We start from the raw sequence: 20,707 nt of genomic DNA on the forward strand, positions 1-20,707 counted from the left end.
AGATGATACGATGTATCCGGAGGTTGGTAGGGTGGAGGGTGAGGACCAGTGGGGTTCTGTCCTGGTGGCGATTGGAGGGGCGGGGTTCAAGGGCGGAGGAGCGGGAAGTGGAGGAGATACGGTGGAGAGCATCATCAACCACGTCGGAGGGGAAAGTGCGGTCTTTGAAGAAGGAGGCCATTTGGGTTATTCGGTAGTGGAATTGGTCCTCCTGGGAGCAGATGCGGCAGAGGTGAAGGAATTGGGAATATGGGATGGCGTTTTTACAGGGGACAGGGTGGGAGGAGGTGTAATCTAGGTAGCTGTGGGAGTGGGTCGGTTTGTAGTAAACCGCCCACTTGGCACACCAGCCTCATTCCTGAAGAAGGGCTTATGCCCGAAACATCAATTCTCCTGCTCCTCGGATGCTGCCTGGCCTGCTGTGTTTTTCCAGCATCACATTTTTCAACTCTGGTCTCCAGCATCTGCAGTCCTCACTTTCTCCTTAGATTTGAGGGTAGATGAGCACTTTGGTGACACTGATCACAATTCGGTTATGTTTACTTTAGTGATGTAAAGGGATAGGTTATAATGCAGGGCAAGAGTTATAGCTGGGGAAAGGTAATTATGACATAATTAGGCAAGATTTAGGATTCATAGGATGGGTAAGGAAATTGCAGGGGATGGGCACAATTGAAATGTGGAGCTTATTCAAGGAGCAGCTGTTGTGGGTCCTTGATAAGTATGTACCCGTCAGGTAGGGAGGAAATTGTCAAGCCTGGGAGCCGTGGTTCACTAAAGAAGTTGAAGCTCTTGTCAAGAGGAAAAAGGTGGCTTATGTTAGGATGAAACGGGAAGGCTCAATTAGGGTGCTTGAGTGTTACAAGTTAGCCAGAAAAACTTAAAGAGAGAGCTAAGAAAATCCAGGAGGGGACTTAAGAAGTCATTGCTGGATGGGATCAAGGAAAACCCTAAGGCCTTCTGTGGGTATATCAGGACTAAAAGAATGACTAGAGTAAGATTAGGGCCAAAGATAGTTGTGCATGGAGTCAGAGGAGATGGGGGAAGAGCAAAATGAATATTGTCAGTATTCACACTGGAAAAAGACAATATTGTCAAGGATAAGACGGAGATAGAGGCTACTAGACTACACGGGATTGAGGTTCACAAGGAGGAGATGTTAACAATTCTGGAAACTGCGAAAATAGGTAGGTTCCTGGGCTGGATGGAATTTATTCCTGGTTCTCTGGGAAGCCAGGGAGGAGATTGCCGAGCCTTTGGCTTTGATCTGTACATTGCCATTGTCTACAGGAATAATGTTGTAAGACTGGAGGATAGCAAATGTTGTTCCCTTTTCAGTAAGGGGAGTAGAGACAACCCTGCTAATTATAGACCAGTGAGCCTTACTTTGGTTGTGTGCAAAGTGTTGGAATGGGTTATAAGAGATAGGATTTATCATTTTCAAGAAAGGAGTAAGTTGATAGGGATAGTCAACACTGTTTTGAGAAAGGTAGGTCATGCCTCACAAACCTTATTAAGCTCCTTGAGAAGGTGACCAAACAGGTTAATGAGTATAAAACGATTGATGTGGTGTATATGGACTTCAGTAAGGCACTTGATGAGGTTTCCCACGATAGATTATTGCACAAAATATGGAGGCATGGGACTGAGGGTGACTTAGCGGTTTGGATTAGAAATTGGCTAGCTGAAAGAAGACAGAGAGCGGTTGTTGATGGGAAATTTCATCCTGGAGTTCAGTTGCTAGTGGTGTACCACAAGGATCTGTTTTGGTTCCACTGCTGTTTATCATTTTTATAAATGACCTGGATGACAGTGTGGAAGGATGGGTTAGTAACTTTGTAGATGACTCCAAGGTTGGTAGAGTTGTGGATAGTGAAGAAAGAGGTAGTGAAATGTTGATGTCTTTGAACAGATGATCTCAGTAAATGAAATTTGAGTCAAGGAAAGATTCAAGGATTCTGGATTTTCCAGTCAGATGAAAAGGATCAATATTGTAAGAGTAATACAATTGTTAAGGGATAGAAAAAGTAACTTAAAATATTAGTTTACATTAAACTAATTTAAATGCAGGATTAGAACAATTTAAAGATCAAACTGGAGATCGTTAGTTTTAGGTGAGATATCATAGAATTCTTCTTCACATAAAGGAGGATCATGTGGAACAAGATTTTAGATAGAGTAGGGAAGGTACTAATCCTGCAATTTTTTTTTAAAATGGATGCTACAATTAACAGCATATTAGGATTGCTTTAGATGGATAAATAGAGATAGGTTGAAAGACTTTCCCAGTATTATCTTGTGAAATGTAAGCCAGCTAATTGAGCATTTTGCCATCATTTCAAGATGTGTTTTATTTTCATACTTCAGAAGTCCGTATACCAAAAATCTCACACCTAACGCTACATTTGGCATGAAAAAGCACATTATCTTCATCAAACAACTTACCAACTGAACTTACCAGAGCCCAACTGTTCTGCATTGACACCTGCCCATTTTTATGTGCATTGAATTTATGATTTAATTTTGTTAATTTAATGATACTTGCATTAAAATGAAAGGGAGGCTGGTAATACTGGAAAACCAAGGCACTACACAAGCATCATTTGTAATTCATTGAGTGTATGAAAATAAGGCCTTTGAATATATCAATAAAATTAAACATCCAGGCAGAACAAGCTAGTGCACAACATTACACTAAAACAAAGAACAGTGGACATTGAGAATCTGGTCATTGGAATCAAAATATTAACACTGATTTATCTTCACAGATGATGGCAGATCTGTTGGGTTTCTCCATCTTTATGAGTTTTGTTAGTGCATAAAGCTATTTAACTGTCTGATGTTTTAACAGACAGTCATTTAAATGCGTGACCTGCATTCATACACGTACCACCTCCTCCTGCCTCACTAGGTTCTCACAAATGCTGTGTCGAAAGCATTTCTGGTAAGTAGCATTCCTATTTCAAACTCAAAAATAATTTTGTTCTACGGAAGGTGACTTAAGTAAAATGTAATTGTAAGCATAGCTTCAAGAACATTTCTTCTCCATGAATATAACCTGTGTGTATGCAGTAAACAGGACACTGAGGTAGCAAACAGTAACTGAAAATTCAACAAGGATGCAGAATGCAGCTAAGACCAGTCATAAAATGAACCAAAAACAAAATAGTGAACATTGAAAATCTGAAATATAAACTGAAAAAGCTGTAAATATATAGCAGCTACGGAGATGGAAACAGAGTTTCCCGGTGCCCCAATTTTCCCCAATAAAAGGCATTGTGCCACAGATGCTCCCTACTTCAGGTCCCATGGATGAAATATGATATTTGCATGCATTATTGTGAATGATGCAGACATCCACCAGAAACATTAACAATTAAAAGCTTTAAAAAAGCTTTCTTCACATAGGGAAGCTGATGATATTGAGTGAGAAGCTGTGTATGTGTCAATAATATAGTTCAGTGAGAGAATATACTTTGAATGGCACAACTGTAAGACAAATGCACAGCACATACAAAACTGATGTGATTTGAATGTGCGTGACAGCAAAGTTTACAACAGTCTTCCAACAAATTATCTAAATGCAAGGACATAACAGAGTCAGAACTGTGATGCTTTGGATGTACACATTATTGATAAAGGGCATGCATAAGGTGAGAGGGTCTGACTACAAAGTTAGCAAGGAACAGAGTCGGTTTACATGGTGGTGCTATACCTTATCAAATGAGGTGTGCCAGTATATTTAGCTTTCTGACTAAGCTAGTTTCAACAGATGAATGAGGTAAAATCAATGTGAAATATTGATAGTAAATTTTAATTTTGAAAAACATCTGATTCCCCTTTGTGCTCCATTTGGAATGTTAATTAGCCATGGAGTTGGGAATAGAAGTTGGCATGATGCAGAACCTCCCTTTTTGACCAGGGAATTCTTTCATCAGCCACCCATAGATGCACTCATTATCAGTTTACACCAGTGGCTTTCCAGTGAATAAGGCAACTTGGGGATTTTTTTTCCCCATTTTCTCTATACTCCACCACATTTCTCACCAGTGTACACACAACAATGAAAGGGTAAAATGCCATTTTAATAGTTAACTGAGCCCAAAAGCAGAAATTCTATACAGATTTCTTCACCTTCATGCAACATTATCACAGCTTATACTAATGATATCCTGGGCAAAATTTTCAGTGAAGTTCTTTAGCTGGAAATGAAACTGTGACACTCAATTAGGCCGTGGTCAAGGCGATGCAAGCTGCACATAATCTTTGTGGTGTTTCTTCATCACGATGATTACAGTGAGTAACCCTGTATGAAATATACTACTGACTACCTTAATGCTGAGCAGGGGATCGGAGTGCATGAAAACGGAAACTAAAACGAGCTATGGATAGTCCACGCCTTTCAAAGGTTGTTTGTCCTCCTTAAAGGCACAATGCATTCAGACTGCAGAAGCTGGAGGGACTATTCTGAATGAAAGCAAGTAAACTACTCATGGGACAGGAGGATGAAAAGAGGCCACCATGTTCTCTGATGTGGTGCTGGAGGCTTTAGTCCAAATGATAGAAAGGAGAGAGATGATGTTTCTGTCAAGAACAGGGAGACCCTCAAGAAATATCCTGCAAAGAGAATGGGACTTTGTGGTCAGTGAATGCCCTAAAGACCTGGCTGAAGTGATATCACACAAGTGCTCAAGGCCTGTGAACCTATGTTCCAATAGCAGCTCCTATCCAATACACCACCAACCTCACTACTCAGAGTCATAGAGATATACAGCATGGAAACAGACCCTTCGGACCAACCCGTCCATGCCGACCAGATATCCCAACCAAATCTAGTCCCAACTGCCAGCACCCGCCCCATATCCCTCCAAACCCTTCCTATTCATATACCCATCCAAATGCCTCTTAAATGTTGAAATTGTACCAGCCTCTGCCACATCCTCTGGCAACTCATTCCATACACATACTACCTTCTGCGTGAAAACGTTGCCCCTTATGTCTCTTATATCTTTCCCCTCTCACCCTAAACCTATGCCCTCTAGTTCTGGACTCCCTGAATCCAGGGAAAAGACTATTTACCCAATCCATGCCCCTCATAATTTTGTAAACCGCTATAAGATCACCCCTTAGCCTCAGACGCTCCAGGGAAAACAGCCCCAGCCTGTTCAGCCTCTCCCTATAGCTAAAATCCTCCAACTCTGGCAACATACTTGTTAATCTTTTCTGAACCCTTTCAAGTTTCACAACATCTTTCCGATAGGAAGGAGACCAGAATTGCACGCAATATTCCAACAGTGGCCTAACCAATTTCCTGTACAGCCGCACCATGACCTCCTAACTCCTGAACTCAGTACTCTGACCAGTAAAAGAAAGTGTACCAAACGCCTTCTTCACTATCCTATCTACCTGCGACTCCACTTTCAAGGAGCTAAGAACCTGCACTCCAAGGTCTCTGTTCAGCAACACTCCCTAGGACCTTACCATTAAGTGTATAAGTCCTGCTAAGATTTACTTTCCCAAAATGCAGCATCTCGCATTTATCTGAATTAAACTCCATCTGCTACTTCACAGACCACATGCCCAGCTGGTCAAGATCCTGTTGTAATCTGAGGTAACCCTCTTCGCTGTCCACTAAACCTCCAATTTTGGTGTCATCTGCAAACTTACGAACTGTACCTCTTATGCTCGCATCCAAATCATTTATGTAAATGACAAAAAGTAGAGGACCCAGCACCGATCCTTGTGGCACTCCACTAGTCACAGGCCTCCAGTCTGAAAAACAACCCTCCACCATCACCCTCTGTCTTCCATCTTTGAGCCAGTTCTGTATCCAAATGGCTAGTTCTCCCTGTATTCCATGAGATCTTACCTTGCTAATCAGTCTCCCATGGGGAACCGTGTCAAACGCCTTACTGAAGTCCATATAGATCACATCTACCACTCTGCCCTCATCAATCCTCTTTGTTACTTTCTCAAAAAACTCAATCAAGTTTGTGAGACATGATTTCCCATGCACAAAGCCATGTTGACTATCCCTAATCAGTCCTTGCCTTTCCAAACACATATACATCCTGTCCCTCAGGATTCCCTCCAACAACTTGCCCACCACAGAGGTCAGGTTCACCGGGCTATAGTTCCCTGGCTTGTCTTTACCACCCTTCTTAAACAGTGGCACCACGTTAGCCAACCACCAGTCTTCCAGCACCTCAGCTGTGACTATCGATGATACAAATATCTCAGCAAGAAGCCCAGCAATCACTTCTCTAGCTTCCCATAGATTTCTAGGGTACACCTGATCAAGTCCTGGGGATTTATCCATCTTTACCCGTTTCAAGATATCCAGCACTTCCTCCTCTGTAATCTGGACATTTTGCAAGATGTCATCATCTATTTCCCTACAGTCTATATCTTTCATATCCATTTCCACAGTAAATACTGATGCAAAATACTCGTTTAGTATCTCCCCCATTTTATGCAGCTCCACACAAAGGCCACTTTGTCGAACTTTGGGTGGTCCTATTCTCTTCCCAGTTACTCTTTTGTCCTTAATGTATTTGTAAAAACCCTTTGGATTCTCCTTAATTCTATTTGCCAAAGCTATCGCGTGTCCCCTTTTTGCCCTCCTTATTTCCCTCTCTAGTATACTCCTACTTCCTTTATACTCCTCTAATGATTCATTTGATCTATCCTGCCTATACCTTAAATATGCTTCCTTCTTTTTCTTAACCAAACCCTCAATTTCTTTAGTCATCCAGCATTCCCTATACCTACCAGCCTTTCCTTTCACCCTGAAAGGAATATACTTTTTCTGGATTCTCGTTATCTCATTTCTAAAGGATTCCCATTTTCCAGCCGTCCCTTTACTTGTGAACATCTGCCCCCAGCTTTCAAAACTTCTTGCCTAATACCGTCAAAATTGGCCTTTCTCCAATTTAGAACTTCAACTTTTAGATCTGGTCTATCCTTTTCCATCACTAGTTTAAATCTAATAGAATTATGGTCGCCCACTGATACCTCAGTCACCTTCCCTGCTTTATTTCCCAAGAGTAGGTCAAGTTTTGCACCTTCTCTAGTAGGTACATCCACATACTGAATCAGAAAATTGTCTTGTACGCACTTAACAAATTCCTCTCCATCTCAACCCTTAACACTATGGCAGTCTCAGTCTATGTTTGGAAAGTTAAAATCCCCTACCATAACCACCCTATTATTCTTACAGATAGCTGAGATCTCTTTATAAGTTTGTTTCTCAATTTCCCTCTGACTATTCGGGGTCTATAATACAATCCCAATAAGGTGATCATCCCTTCCTTATTTCTCAGTTCCACCCAAATAACTTCCCTGGATGTATTTCCAGGAATATCCTCCCTCAACACAGCTGTAAATACAACACAACACAACAACACAACACAACTCCCTCACAACACATACCTCATCAAAAATACCACTCCCCCTCCTCTCTTGCTTCACTTTCTATCCTTTCTGTAGCATTTGTATCCTGGAACATTAAGCTGCCAGTCCTGCCCATCCCTGAGCCATGTTTCTGTAATTGCTATGGTATCCCAGTCCCATGTTCCTAACCATGCCCTGAGTTCATCTGCCTTCCCTGTTAGGCCCCTTGCATTGAAATAAATGTAGTTTAATTTATTAGTCCTACCTTGTCCCTGCTTGCCCTGACTGTTTGACTCGCTTGTGTTCTCAACTGTACCAGTCTCAGATTGATCTTTTTCCTCACTACCTCCCTGGGTCCCACCCCTCACTTTATCAGTTTAAATCCTCCCGAGCAGCTGTAGCAAATTTCCCTGCCAGTATATTAGTCCCCTTCCAATTTAGGTGCAATCCATCCTCCTTGTTCAGGTCATTTCTACCCCAAAAGAGATTCCAATTATCCAAAAATATGAATCCTTCTCCCATACACCAGCTTCTCAGCCATGCATTCATCTGCTCTATCCTCCTATTCCTGCCCTCACTAGCTCGTAGCACTGGGAGTAATCCAGATATTACTACTCTTGAGGACCTCATTTTTAAATTTCTGCCAACTCTCTGTAATCTCCCTTCAGAATCTCTACCTTTTCCCTTCCTATGTCGTTGGTTCCAATGTGGACAATGACCTCTTGCTGGCCTCTTTTCCCCGTGAGAACATTCTGCACCCTCTCTGAGACATCCTTGATCCTGGCACCATGAAAGCAACTCACCATTCTGCTTTTTCACTGCTGGCCACGGACCTCGGACTACAGAATCCCCTAACACAAATGGAAGCCGACATACACCTCATTGCATTAGATCCTGTCTCAAGACCAGAAACGTGGCAGTTCGTGCTACGTTCCCCTGAGAATCCATCACCTCCTACATTTTCCAAAACAGCATACCTGTTTGTGACTGTATCTGAGACTTTCCCCCCTTCCTATAAACTAGCATCCATCATATACTGATGCTGTTGCAAATTCCTCATTGCTTCTAACTGTCTCTCCAACTGATCCATTCGATCTGATAAGATTCGTAGCCGACAGCATTTATGGCAGATATAATCCGCAGTAACCCTTAAACTCTCTTTAAACTCCCACATCTGACAAATAGCCATTTTTGCTCCTTCACAATCTACAGACCCAGAAAATAACACCATCTTATTCCTCTACAAAACACTGCCCCAGGTTAAATTAATAGTTATGGCTTATATTTTAAGTTTAATCAAGAGACATATCTCCAAAAACATATAATCAAGAAAGAACCCACTCTACTCACCACTGCAGCCTCTCTGTTGGACACACTTAAAACAACGATTAACTTATCTGATTCTGTGCTGTGAATTTCACCCAAACAGGTTCCTCCAACATTAGTTGTGAATTTCACTGTTTGTTAATTTTCCCAGACGAACTCCGATGTCCAGCGATACATGAATTCAAACAGCAAAAACAGTAACTGTGCAGGTTCTCTCTCTCTCTCTCCCCCCCCCGCACTGTCCTCACCATGTGCTTCCTTTGTCTGTTCTTCTCCATTTTAAACTGCTGTTGTTTTGACTTTCTTTTTCCAAAGTTCCAAAACAATGCAACAGCATAGGAGACAGTAATTGCTGCTCCTGGAATTCGAGGAAATCACCTCTAGCACCTAAAATACCTCAAAAAACAAGGAGCAGCTGTTACAGCTAGAAATTTTTCCCGTCCTCCATCTCGGATTACCCAGCTCAAGCTCAATACACTACAACCCCATTACTCAGGAGAAAGTGAGGACTGCAGATGCTGGACATCAGAGCTTAAAAATGTGTTGCTGGAAAAGCGCAGGAGGTCAGGCGGCATCAAAGGAACAGGAGAATCGACGTTTCGGGCATAAGCCCTTCTTCCTGAAGAAGGGCTTATGCCTGAAACGTCGATTCTCCTGTTCCCTTGATGCTGCCTGACCTGCTGCGCTTTTCCAGCAACACATTTTTAAAACCCCATTACTCAGCAATCTGAACTCATACTTACCTTTAAGATGTTCAATTTCACCCTCACACACTTACCATTGCTGCAAGCCTTACATATACACTTCATAGCTGAATGTATGTGAAAACGATGTCAGGCACATTCCTGATGAATGGCTTATTCTCAAAGCGTTAACTCTCCTGCTCCTCAGATGCTGCCTGACCTGCTATGCTTTTCCAATGCCACCCTTTTCGATATTACCTTAATGCATAGTGATTCATAATGATAGCAATTCATAAACATTTTTTCCTTTGTGCAGGATAAGATTGCATGTGATAAGAGGGAATTGTGAGAACCAGTGGAGGAGAGGCACTACTGCATCTTCTGATAACCATGGAGGTATGGACAATGCTCCACATTTAAGGGCCTGTTGCAATTGAGCTCAGATTGAGAGTTAACCCTGAATCTTATCAAATGTCAGTTCATCCTCAACCAATACCTCTCACAAAATGCAAGCGGCTGATAGTATGTCCACAAACATTCTGCTTTCTATGTAAAATCCCCTCCCTAATCTCAAACAACCCTTTCAACAGTTCAGTGCTGTTGCAAGAGACTCAAATTTCAATGGTACTAATTTCAGTTTTACGCAAAATTCTGTAGGATGGCTATTGTGGAAAATAGAACTTTGGCACACAGCTGCATTAAATAGGTTTTTGTTAAGTTTCGGAACTGTATCTTATCATATCAGGTCCAATAGAATTTAATGTGAAAATTAGATGCCTGCAATGGCAAGTGAGCCACTCCTCAAACAAAAAAAAAAGTGATATACTTCTCTAAGCACTGAAATATTTAACTTCACACCAGAATTGCCACTGGAGTGTCCAAGTTCAACTTACTGGATTCTTGCCCCCAATCATATTGGCATATTTCCAGCTCATGGTATTAAAGAGTGTAATTCTCTTGTATGTAAATGAAGCCACTAAGATACCTTGTCATGATGTCTGTCCTGTTAGTTCCAATATTGACTCTATATACCTTCTGATGATTGACATATACAGTCATAGAGTCACAGAGACATACAGCACGGAAACAGACCCTTTCGTCCACTCGTCCATGCTGACCAGATATCCTAACCTAATCTAGTCCTATTAAACAGTACTTGGCCCATATCCCTCTAAACACTTCCTATTCATATACCCATCTAGATGTCTTTTAAATGCATCACTACCTGCTCTGGTAGATCATTCCATACATGCACCATCCTCGGTGTGAAAACATCACCCCTCTCATCATAAACATAGGCCCTCTCATTCTGGATCCCCCCTCCCCCAATCCCAGGGAAAAGACTTGTCTATTTACCCTATCCATGCCCCTCATTGTTTATAAACCTCTACAAGGTCACCCCTCAGCCTCCGATGCTCCAAGGAAAATAGCCCCAACCTATTTAGCCCCTTCCTATAGCTCAAATCCTTCAACCCTGGCAACATCCTTGTAAATCTTTTCTGAACCCTTTCAAGTTTCACAACATCCTTCCAATAGGAGGAAGACCAGAATTGCACATAATATTGTGTTTTAAGACATCCAGCTCCTTCTCCTCTGTAATATGGACATTTTAAGGTGTAATTGTCGAAATGTCATGTGATGTAATTCACTAAACAGGTATGATTAAGGAAAGGGCAATATAAAGTTGAACTATTGAATACAAAGAATGTTTTATAAACCAAAAAGGAAGTGCATTACCTATATTGTATCAAAACATCTCATTGTTTTCCACTTACACTTGCATCATTATAGGGAAAATGACGCAGTTTTTCTGGGTGTTCTCACTTCCCACCCAAAACAAATTTCACAACAGCAACTTATATTAATAATGCTAGCACTGTGTAGCATTAGTTAGATATTTGGAATGAACTTATAGCTTATCAATCTTACTTTAGTATTGGTTAACCATAGTAGCATTTAGTTGATTATCTGTATTCAATATTCTGAATTGGAGATTAGTAGTTGCATATGCCTACATTCCGGATGTCTGAGCGTCTTTGCAATTCTCTGAAGGAGCCAGGAATGAGACAGGAAATGCGAGTCACTCTTTAAACAGATGCATGGTGTCTACTATCAGTCTGCAATGACGTCTTTTAGCTTCAGTGACACAATCAGGAACTTGGTAATGGTCTGGTCAGAGGAACAGTCAGTGTTTGTGCAATTGCAATCAATGCGCTCACATTTGGACTATATTTTCCACTCCACATTGTTTCACTGACTGGTCTTCCTTTCATAGTTATTAGGAATCCAGGCATCCTGTTTTTGAATACAGAGTCATGACTACCCTTAACCTTTATTTCAACACACAAATATTATTCTGATTTTACCCCCAGACTGTCCCATTCTAACTAAAGTTAAACATTTAATGGTGCACAATCTTTACACATGAAAATTGTTGGGATATAACTTTTGTGTGGGGAAGGCCAAGCAGCATGTATGATTTTTATGTAAGTGATGTAGTTAACCACATTAATATGACATACCAATAGATTTTGAACACTTATGAACAAATAAAATGTAAAATAATTTTTCCTTAGAATGTACAACGTTCAGTCTTCCTTCCCCTTTATGACTCCCACAGGATTGCAACACCTTTTTTGCTGAACAGCAACTGTTCAAGCTAAGAAAAGAAGGATGTTCAACTTAAAAACTCATGGAAACATTTCCCATCAAAACAAAATGCAGTCCAACGCAATACAAAACGTCCACATTGCTGTACCTGTTATACGTACCTTTTCTGTCTTATTGTAGAACTTTAAAGCACCAAACCTTTCCAGTTCACTTCAAACCAGCATATTATATACCAAAATACAGCTGAACTGTTTGAATGGCTGAGTGAATTACTCCTATAAAGCATCAGTTAATTAAATGTATAAATTTAGATGTCAGTACAGGAGATATGGTGTTGTGAAGTTTGTGAAGACCAGTATGAAATCAGGAAGCTTTATTTGTGGTAAGTGTACATAAGTCAAAGAACTTCGGTTCAAAGTTGACCTCAAAACCGAGGCATAGAGATTGTAAAGCAACAAGGAGTGACAGAGATACCGTGACATTTTGACTCAGAACACACACATATTCATGTGGTTGGGCATGGTTTAATATTTAGCAGTCAGGGAAAGCAGGATGTGGCTGCAATTCCGTTAGGTGAGGGGATCTCACCTGTAGCAAGTCTTAGCTTTTGCCATTATCCAATGTGTATGGGATACTTAACTACCAGTGTGAATCAAAACCATACTGGTGCAGCCTTAACCAGAAGTCCTTAAAAAAGTGATAGTTACCCTCTGTCAGGGGTTAAGTATGTCTCCACGAGGCTAGAGAAAGGTGCAGAGGATCCTTTAGACACAATTCATACATGAATAAAGGGTACAGATAAAACTAAGAATGGAATTCTGTTGTGTGAGCTTAGGAAGCTAAGATATGATACACAAAACAAAACCTCAAAAGGAAATTATTTCTGGAAAGAACCTAAGTGACGTACAATATGGAATAGGTCAAATAGATTTGAAGTTTAAATAAATTTTGGAGAAATTAATCAAGTCTGGCAGCATCTGTGGAGAGAAAGAGAGTTAACATTTCGAGTCTGATATGATTTTCTGCAAAGCCATTCTGAAAAGTCATATCAAACTCAAAACATTAACTCTTGTTTCTTTCTTCACAGATGCTGTCAGCCCTGCTGAGTTTCTCCAACATGTCCTGTGTTTGTTTCAGATTTAAAGCATCCACAATAGTTAAACTTAAATCATAGAATCCTTACAGTGTGGAAGCAGGCCATTCGGCCAATTGAGTCCACGTTGACCTTCCAAAGAGCATCACATACACACGCTACCCTAACTTTCCTATGGCAAATCCACTTAGCTTGCATATCTTTGAACTGTGGGAGGAAACCAGTGCACCAGGAGGAAAACACCACGCAGACACAGGGAGAATGTGCAAACTCCACACAGTCACATGAGGGTGGAATTGACTTTGTGTCCTTGGCACTGTGAGACGCTAGTGCAAACCACTGAGCCACCATACTACCTGAATGCATGACTAAAAGTGGTTGGGGGATGTGGGGAGGAGGGAGAAATTTCAGATCATGGGATACTGGCAAAATAACTGGGAATGAAGGATTTGCTCTATGGGGATGGACTGCTCTTAAATTGCTTAAATCAGTGTTTTGATGAATGAATAACTAAGGTGATAGTTAGGACAATAAACGAAGGAGTAAATATAGTCCAAATAAGAAGGAATTCATAAAATCTGAAGAGGAAAGTTTAGTTTTAGATCAAAATAGCCATTTGGGTGAAATCCATATTGTTAGTTCCTACACATCTTCCATCTGCAGCATCTTTGTTTAGAACATTCAAGTTGTCTAACTTTATATGAATGTTTACTGAATTCAGATATAACTGAATATATCTGAATTTTTTTACTGTTTTTCTCTAACATGGTCTTAATCACTAATGCCCTCTTACCATTATGAAGTATAAATTGACTATAATGACAGGATGGAGAAAGAAAGAAATAATCCAGTTTGGAAGATTGAAAAAAGAAAGCTATTTTAAAAGGTCAGAGCCTAGTGCGGAGGGATTTGTGTGGTCTTTGTACATAAATCACAAAGTTAACATACTGATATAACAAACTATTTGGTCTCACTAAAATAAATGCTGAGAGGATTTTGTTTTCCCCCTGGATGGAGAATCTTGCCTTATAAGGGCTTAGCAATTGAGACAAGGAGAAAATTCTTTGCACACAGCATTGAGAGATTTGAAATTTTCCACCCAGTGACAATGCAATGTTGCATAGGGCAGAAAAATGGAATTCATGAAGCAGCTCAGACATTAATTTACTGAATGATGAAGCAGGTGTGAAAGGGCCCATAAAGGGCTGTTCTTATGTTTTAAACTACATCCCCTAAACCCCTGAACATTTATCCTGATGTGAATAGCTACTGAATTTTTGCTAGTAATCTTTACACTTTGTCACCTATTTAATCTGTACAAGCATTTAATCTGCTTTTCCATAACCTTATGTATTCAGTTGAACTGTAGCTGCATTTTTGACTATTATCTTTGATTTGTTGCTATATAATCAACTGAAGTGCCATAACATTAAATGGCATTTCAAAGTAGCTACAGTTATTCATCTGTCTCTTAGGGTGACAGGCAATTTAAAAACAGAATTGCACGAGGATTATAAAACATGGTTTCTTTATTCTACTAGTAATAAATCTTTATAGATAGTAACAATAAAGTTAACTCACAGAAATTAAGTATTTATAATAGACATTTGTTCAATCTTTCCAATCCATCAGGATACTGCTATGGAGTGTAACTCCGGAACTCTCACCAGCCAGGTAACAGAGATCAGTAGGTGGAACTTACAGAAATTTCCAGTCAATCGCCCAGAAATTTCCTTTTTAGCAGTTCTTTGATTTGGTTTTAGATTCACACATGAAGATTTTCACATAAAATTTGTATTAAGCGTTTATAAAAAAAGTGATCAACGAAAATGTCACCTATGCAAAATATAAACTAACCAGGACGTAAATAACAAAAAAAGTTTAAACAGCCTTTTTTTGAACACATTGCAGTCGGGCAATTTTGCATTCTTTACATCGCAAGCATGATCACATAGAAATAATTTCTTACCTTGTTGGAAGCCATCTCACTGACTGACCGGTAGGTCTGTATTGTCTCAAGTTGGTCCAAACACCAATCTAATTCTTCCAGAGTCTCCATGGCTAACTTTTGGTAGGATTCTTCTGTAAACAAGCACATAGGCATGTAGTCAGGGTTCAGCTGCTGCACAGTGTCCATATCGATATTAGTTGAGCAGCCCAAAGTCAGAGCACAGTGTTCCTTCATCACGCGTCCCCGGCTCGCTCTCTGGTTGCTGAATTAACGATATGTTGCAGTGTTCGTTGATTCAGGATGTCAGCAATTCATCAATCAAAATCTTTCTTCTAAATGCGACAGGGGAGCTACGAAATGATACTACAGAGTTCTCCACTGCTTGTCTTGCTCGGTGGTGGTTTCCCAAAGAAGACGTCACAATTACAACATAAAATTAGTCAGAGCGTTGTTTACTTTTGGAGTGAAACTATGGACAGCAATTTTCGTTACGGTGTAATTACTTTTTGAGAAAAGTTTGTCAGCTTCACTTCAACATATAACTGTTTCGAGGAAAACTACTTTTAAGAGGTCTAACAAACAAGGCAAAAGTGCACTTCGATACACCAAATCAGCTCGCCACTTGTGTGACGGGTTTTCCACAATTTCATGAGTAGAATAATAAGATCTTTAGATAAATTCACACAAGGGAGTCCCCCCTTCTCAGTGAGTGCCAAATTAAGTTTTTTTTCATTAATGTGTTTGTAGTTATACAAAGTTTAACTGAACGGAAATGGCAAAAAACTTCGGGACCCAGCCAAAAATCAGGCAGAAACCCTGGACTGGATTTTCATACCACAAGATAGCAATCCATTCAACCAGTCAATAAAAATACACTGCAAAATCTCACCGAATTCTAGGATCAGGGTAATCTAAACTTGATACAACAGTCACACTTATTTAAATTACCCAAGGATTGAATACAATTCAAAGTGGGGTTATTATTGCAATAGGAGAGTAACAGAATTTAAAGAAACAAACATTTCTTGAACCCGGAAAACAATCTCCAGTGTAGTTGATTCAATAACACAATAAATTATGAAGAAGTGTTCATTGTAAGTTCAAAAATAAAACACTACAGATGCTGGAAATCTGAAATCAGAACAGAAAATGCGACAGAAACAATGCAAGTTAAGAAGCATCTATGGAGACAAAAACAAAGTTAAGGATTTATGTCCACATCTAAATTTGAAACTCTACTATACTCCAAGATGTACAGCAGAAATTCACCAAGGCTTCTTATACAGCAGCTTCCAAACGCAAAACCACTGCCATCTGGTTGGATAAGGGTAACAAATACATGACAACAGTAATACCTGCAAGTTTCCTGCTGAGCCATTTACCTTCCTAACTTTGAAATATATGGCTGTTTCTTCAGTGTCTCATGGTCAAAATCCTGGAATTTAGAGTCAGAAATGTACAGTATGGAAACAGACCCTTTGGTCCAACCCATCCATGCCGACCAGATATCCCAACCCAATCTAGTCCCACCTGTCAGCACCCGGCCCATATCCCTCCAAACCCTTCCTATTCATATACCCATCCAAATGCTTCTTAAATGTTGCAATTGTACCAGCCTCCACCACATCCTTTGGCAGCTCATTCCATACACGTACCACCCTCTGCGTGAAAAGGTTGCCCCTTAGGTCTCTTTTATATCTTTCCCCCCTCACCCGAAACCTATGCCCTCTAGTTCTGGACTCCCCCACCCCAGGGAAAAGACTTGGTCTATTTATCCTACCCATGCCCCTCATAATTTTGTAAACCTCTATAAGATCACCCCTCAGCCTCCGACACTCCAGGGAAAACAGCCCCAGCCTGTTCAGCCTCTTCCAGCTCAACCCCTCCAACCCTGGCAATATGCTTGTAAATCTTTTCTGAACCCTTTCAAGTTTCACTTCACAACATCTTTCCGATAGGAAGGAGACCAGAATTGCACGCAATATTCCAACAGTTGCCTAACCAATGTCCTGTACAGCCGCAACATGACCTCCCAACTCCGACACTCAATACTCATACCAAACACCACCTTCACTATCCTATCTACCTGCGACTCCACTTTCAAGGAGATATGAACCCCCACTCCAAGGTCTCTTTGTTCAGCAACACTCCCCAGGACCTTACCATTAAGTGTATAAGTCCTACTAAGATTTGCTTTCCCAAAATGCAGCACCTCACATTTATCGGAATTAAACTCCATCTGCCTCTTCTCAGCCCATTGGCCCATCTGATCAAGATCCTGTTGTAATCTGAGGTAACCTTCTTCACTGTCCACTACACCTCCAATTTCCGTGTCATCTGCAAACTTACTAACTATACTTATGCTCGCATCCAAATCAATTATATAAATGATGAAAAGTAGTGACCCAGCACTGATCCTTATGGACTCCACTGGTCACAGGCCTCCAGTCTGAGGAACAACCTCCCATCACCATCCTCTGTCTTCTACCTTTGAACCAGTTCTCTATTCAAATGGCTAGTTCACCCCATGAGATCTAACCTTGCTAATCAGTCTCCCATGGAGAACCTTGTTGAATGCCTTACTGAAGTCCATATTGATCATATCTACCACTCTGCCCTCATCAATCCGCTGTTACTTTCTCAAAATATTCAATCAAATTTGTGAGACATGATTTCCCACACACAAAGCCATGTTGACTATTCCTAATCAGTCCTTGCCTTTCCAAATACACGTGTATCCTGTCTCTCAGGATTCCTTCCAATAACTTTCCAAACACTGACGTCAGGCTCACTGGTATATAGTTCCCTAGCTTATCCTTATCACCCCTCTTAAAGAATGGCACCATGTTAGCCAACCTCCAGTCTTCTGGCACCTCACCTGTGACTATCGATGATACAAATATCTCAGTAAGAGGCCCAGCAATCATTTCCCTAGCTTCCCAGAGTTTTAGTGTACACCTGATCAGGTCCTGGGGATTTATTCACTTTTGTGCATTTCAAGACATCCAGCACTTCCTCCTCTGTAATATAGACATTTTTCAAGATGTCACCATCGAGTTTCCTACATTCTATATCTTCCATGTCTCTTTCCACCGTAAATACTGATGCAAAATACTCATTTAGTATCTCCCCCATTGTGTGCGGCTCCACAGAAAGATTGTTTTGCTGATCTTCGAGGGGCCCTATTCTCTCCCTAGTTACCTATTATTCCTTAATGTATTTGTAAAAACCCTTTGGATTCTCCTTAACGCTATTTGCCAAAGCTATCTCATGTCACCTTTTTGCCCTCCTGATTTCCCTCCTAAGTATACTCCTACTCCCTCTCTACTCTTCTAAGGATTCACTCGATCTATTCTGTCTATATCTGACACATGCTACCTGCTTTTTCTTAACCAAACCCTCAATTTCTTTAGTCATCCAGCATTCACTATACCTACCAGCCTTCCCTTTCACCACAACAGGACTGTACTTTCTCTCTATTCTCGTTATCTCATTTCTGAAGGCTTCCCATTTTCTAGCCGTCCCTTTACCTGCGAACATCTGCCTCCAACCAGCTTTTGCAAGTTCTTGCATAATACTGTCAAAATTGGCCTTTCTCCAATTTAGAACTTCAACTTTTAGATCTGGTCTATCCTTTTCCATCACTATTTTAAAACAAATAGAATTATGGTCACTGGCCCCAAAGTGCTCCCCCACTGACACCTCAGTCACCTGCCCTGCCTTATTTCCCAAGAGTAGGTCAAGTTTTGCACCTTCTCTAGTAGGTACATCCACATACTGAACCAGAAAATTGTCTTGTTCGCACTTAACAAATTCCTCTCCATCTAAACCTTTAACACTATGGCAGTCCCAGTTGATATTTGGAAAGTTAAAATTCCCTACCATAACCACCCTATTATTCTTACAGATAGCTGAGATCTTCTTACAAGTTTGTTTCTCAATTTCCCTCTGGCTATTAGGGAGTCTGTAATATAACCTCAATAAGGTGATCATCCCTTTCTTATTTCTCAGTTCCACCCAAATATCTTCCCTGGATTTTCATAAATATCCTCCCTCAGCACAGCTGTAATGCTATCCCTTTTCAAAAAGGCCGCTCCCCCTCCTCTCTTGCCTCCCTTTCTATCCTTCCTATAGCATCTGTATCCTTGAACATTAAGCTGCCAGTCCTGCCCATTCCTGAGCCATGTTTCTGTAATTGCTATGATATCCCAGTCCCATATGCCTAACCACGCCCCGAATTTATCTGCCCTCCCTGTTAGGCCCCTTACATTGAAAGAAATGCAGTTTAATTTATTAGTTCTACCTTGTCTCTGCCTGCCCTGACTGTTTGACTCGCTTCTGTTCTCAACTGGAGCAGTCTCAGATTGATCTTTTTCCTCACTATCTCCCTGGATCCCACCCCCATCTTACTAGTTTAAATCCTCCCGAGCATCTCTAGCAAATCTCCCTGCCTGTATATAGTCCCCTTCCAATTTAGGTGCAATCCGTCCTTCTTGTACAGGTCACTTCTACCCCAAATCAGCTTCGAATGATCCAAAAATGTGAATCCTTCTCCCATACACCAGCTCCTCAGCCATGCATTCATCTGCTCTATCCTCCAATTCCTGTGCTCCTAATGGAAATGTGGGTCTATCTATAGCAAATGGACTGCAGCTGTTCATGAAGCAAAATGCCTATGGTGCTGTGGTACCAAATTTGGCCAGTCAAATAGAGAGTATAAAAAGGACTCCAATACCAAGTGAATTGTGGCTAGAGGGATAGACACTGATCTCTGAACAGAGAAGCCCAGTTGCAAAGACTATATCACTTACCTGAAGTCAGGGTTCAAAAATATCGAAGTCAGGGTTTAAAAATATCTCCATCGTGCAGGGAGGTGATGTGGGAAATTGAAACCAAAACATGTGACAGAAATTGATACAGTGTACAAACATGAGAGTGCAATAGCACATAGAGTCAGATTGGAGAAAAAAGTTAAATTAATACATTAAAGTCTAAATGGATGCAGCAATGATAATGAAATGGGATAAATTGACTGCACAAACTGAAATAATGGTAGCCATTACAGAGACACGGTTGCAAAATGACCAAAGTTGGAAACTGAATTAACAAGAGTATTTGATATTTTGTACAAATAGGGTGAAAGAACAAGGAATTGCAGCAACTATTTGAATTAAGGATGTGTTTTGTGCAGGAGTAAGAAATTACTTGACTGGGAAGATCAAGATATAGAATTGATTAACTGGAAATAAGAACTAGCAAAGGAAAGAAGTCAAAGAGTCAGAGTTGTAGAGCACGGAAGCAGACCGTTCGGTCCAACTCGTACATGCCAATCAGATATCCCAATTCAATCTCGTCCCACCTGTCAGCACCTGGCCCATATCCCCTCAATTCCTTCCTATTCATATACCCATCCAGATGCCTTTTAAATGTTGCAATTGTACTAGCGTCTGTCACTTCCTCTGGCAGCTCGTTCTATATACACACCACCCTCTGCGTGAAAAAAATTGCCCCTTAGGTCTCTTTTATATCTTTCCCCTCTCACCCTAAAACTATGCCCTCTAGTTCTGGTCTCCCCCACCACAGGAAAAAGACTTTGCCTATTTATCCTATCCATGCCCCTCATAATTTTATAAACTTCTATAATGTCACCCC

The 20,707-nt window shown here is 40.7% G+C and overlaps 1 protein-coding gene across 7 annotated transcripts in view; it reads right to left on the reverse strand.

Annotated features, from left to right (window-relative positions):
- pde4ba (phosphodiesterase 4B, cAMP-specific a) overlaps positions 1–20,707 on the reverse strand; it is a 621,169-nt gene that overhangs the window by 55,485 nt on the left and 544,977 nt on the right. For 5 of the 7 annotated variants that reach the window (XM_043699424.1, XM_043699422.1, XM_043699423.1 and 2 more), the window contains one exon: positions 15,074–15,186. The exons of 1 other annotated variant lie outside the window; for it this stretch is intronic. In XM_043699424.1, the coding sequence (XP_043555359.1) occupies positions 15,074–15,186 (113 nt within the window). The remainder of the gene's footprint in view (positions 1–15,073; positions 15,187–20,707) is intronic. One more of the 7 variants, XM_043699425.1, reaches the window with a different exon arrangement.

Source organism: Chiloscyllium plagiosum, chromosome 11 (assembly GCF_004010195.1).
Source record: "Chiloscyllium plagiosum isolate BGI_BamShark_2017 chromosome 11, ASM401019v2, whole genome shotgun sequence".
Classification (NCBI taxonomy): domain Eukaryota; kingdom Metazoa; phylum Chordata; class Chondrichthyes; order Orectolobiformes; family Hemiscylliidae; genus Chiloscyllium; species Chiloscyllium plagiosum.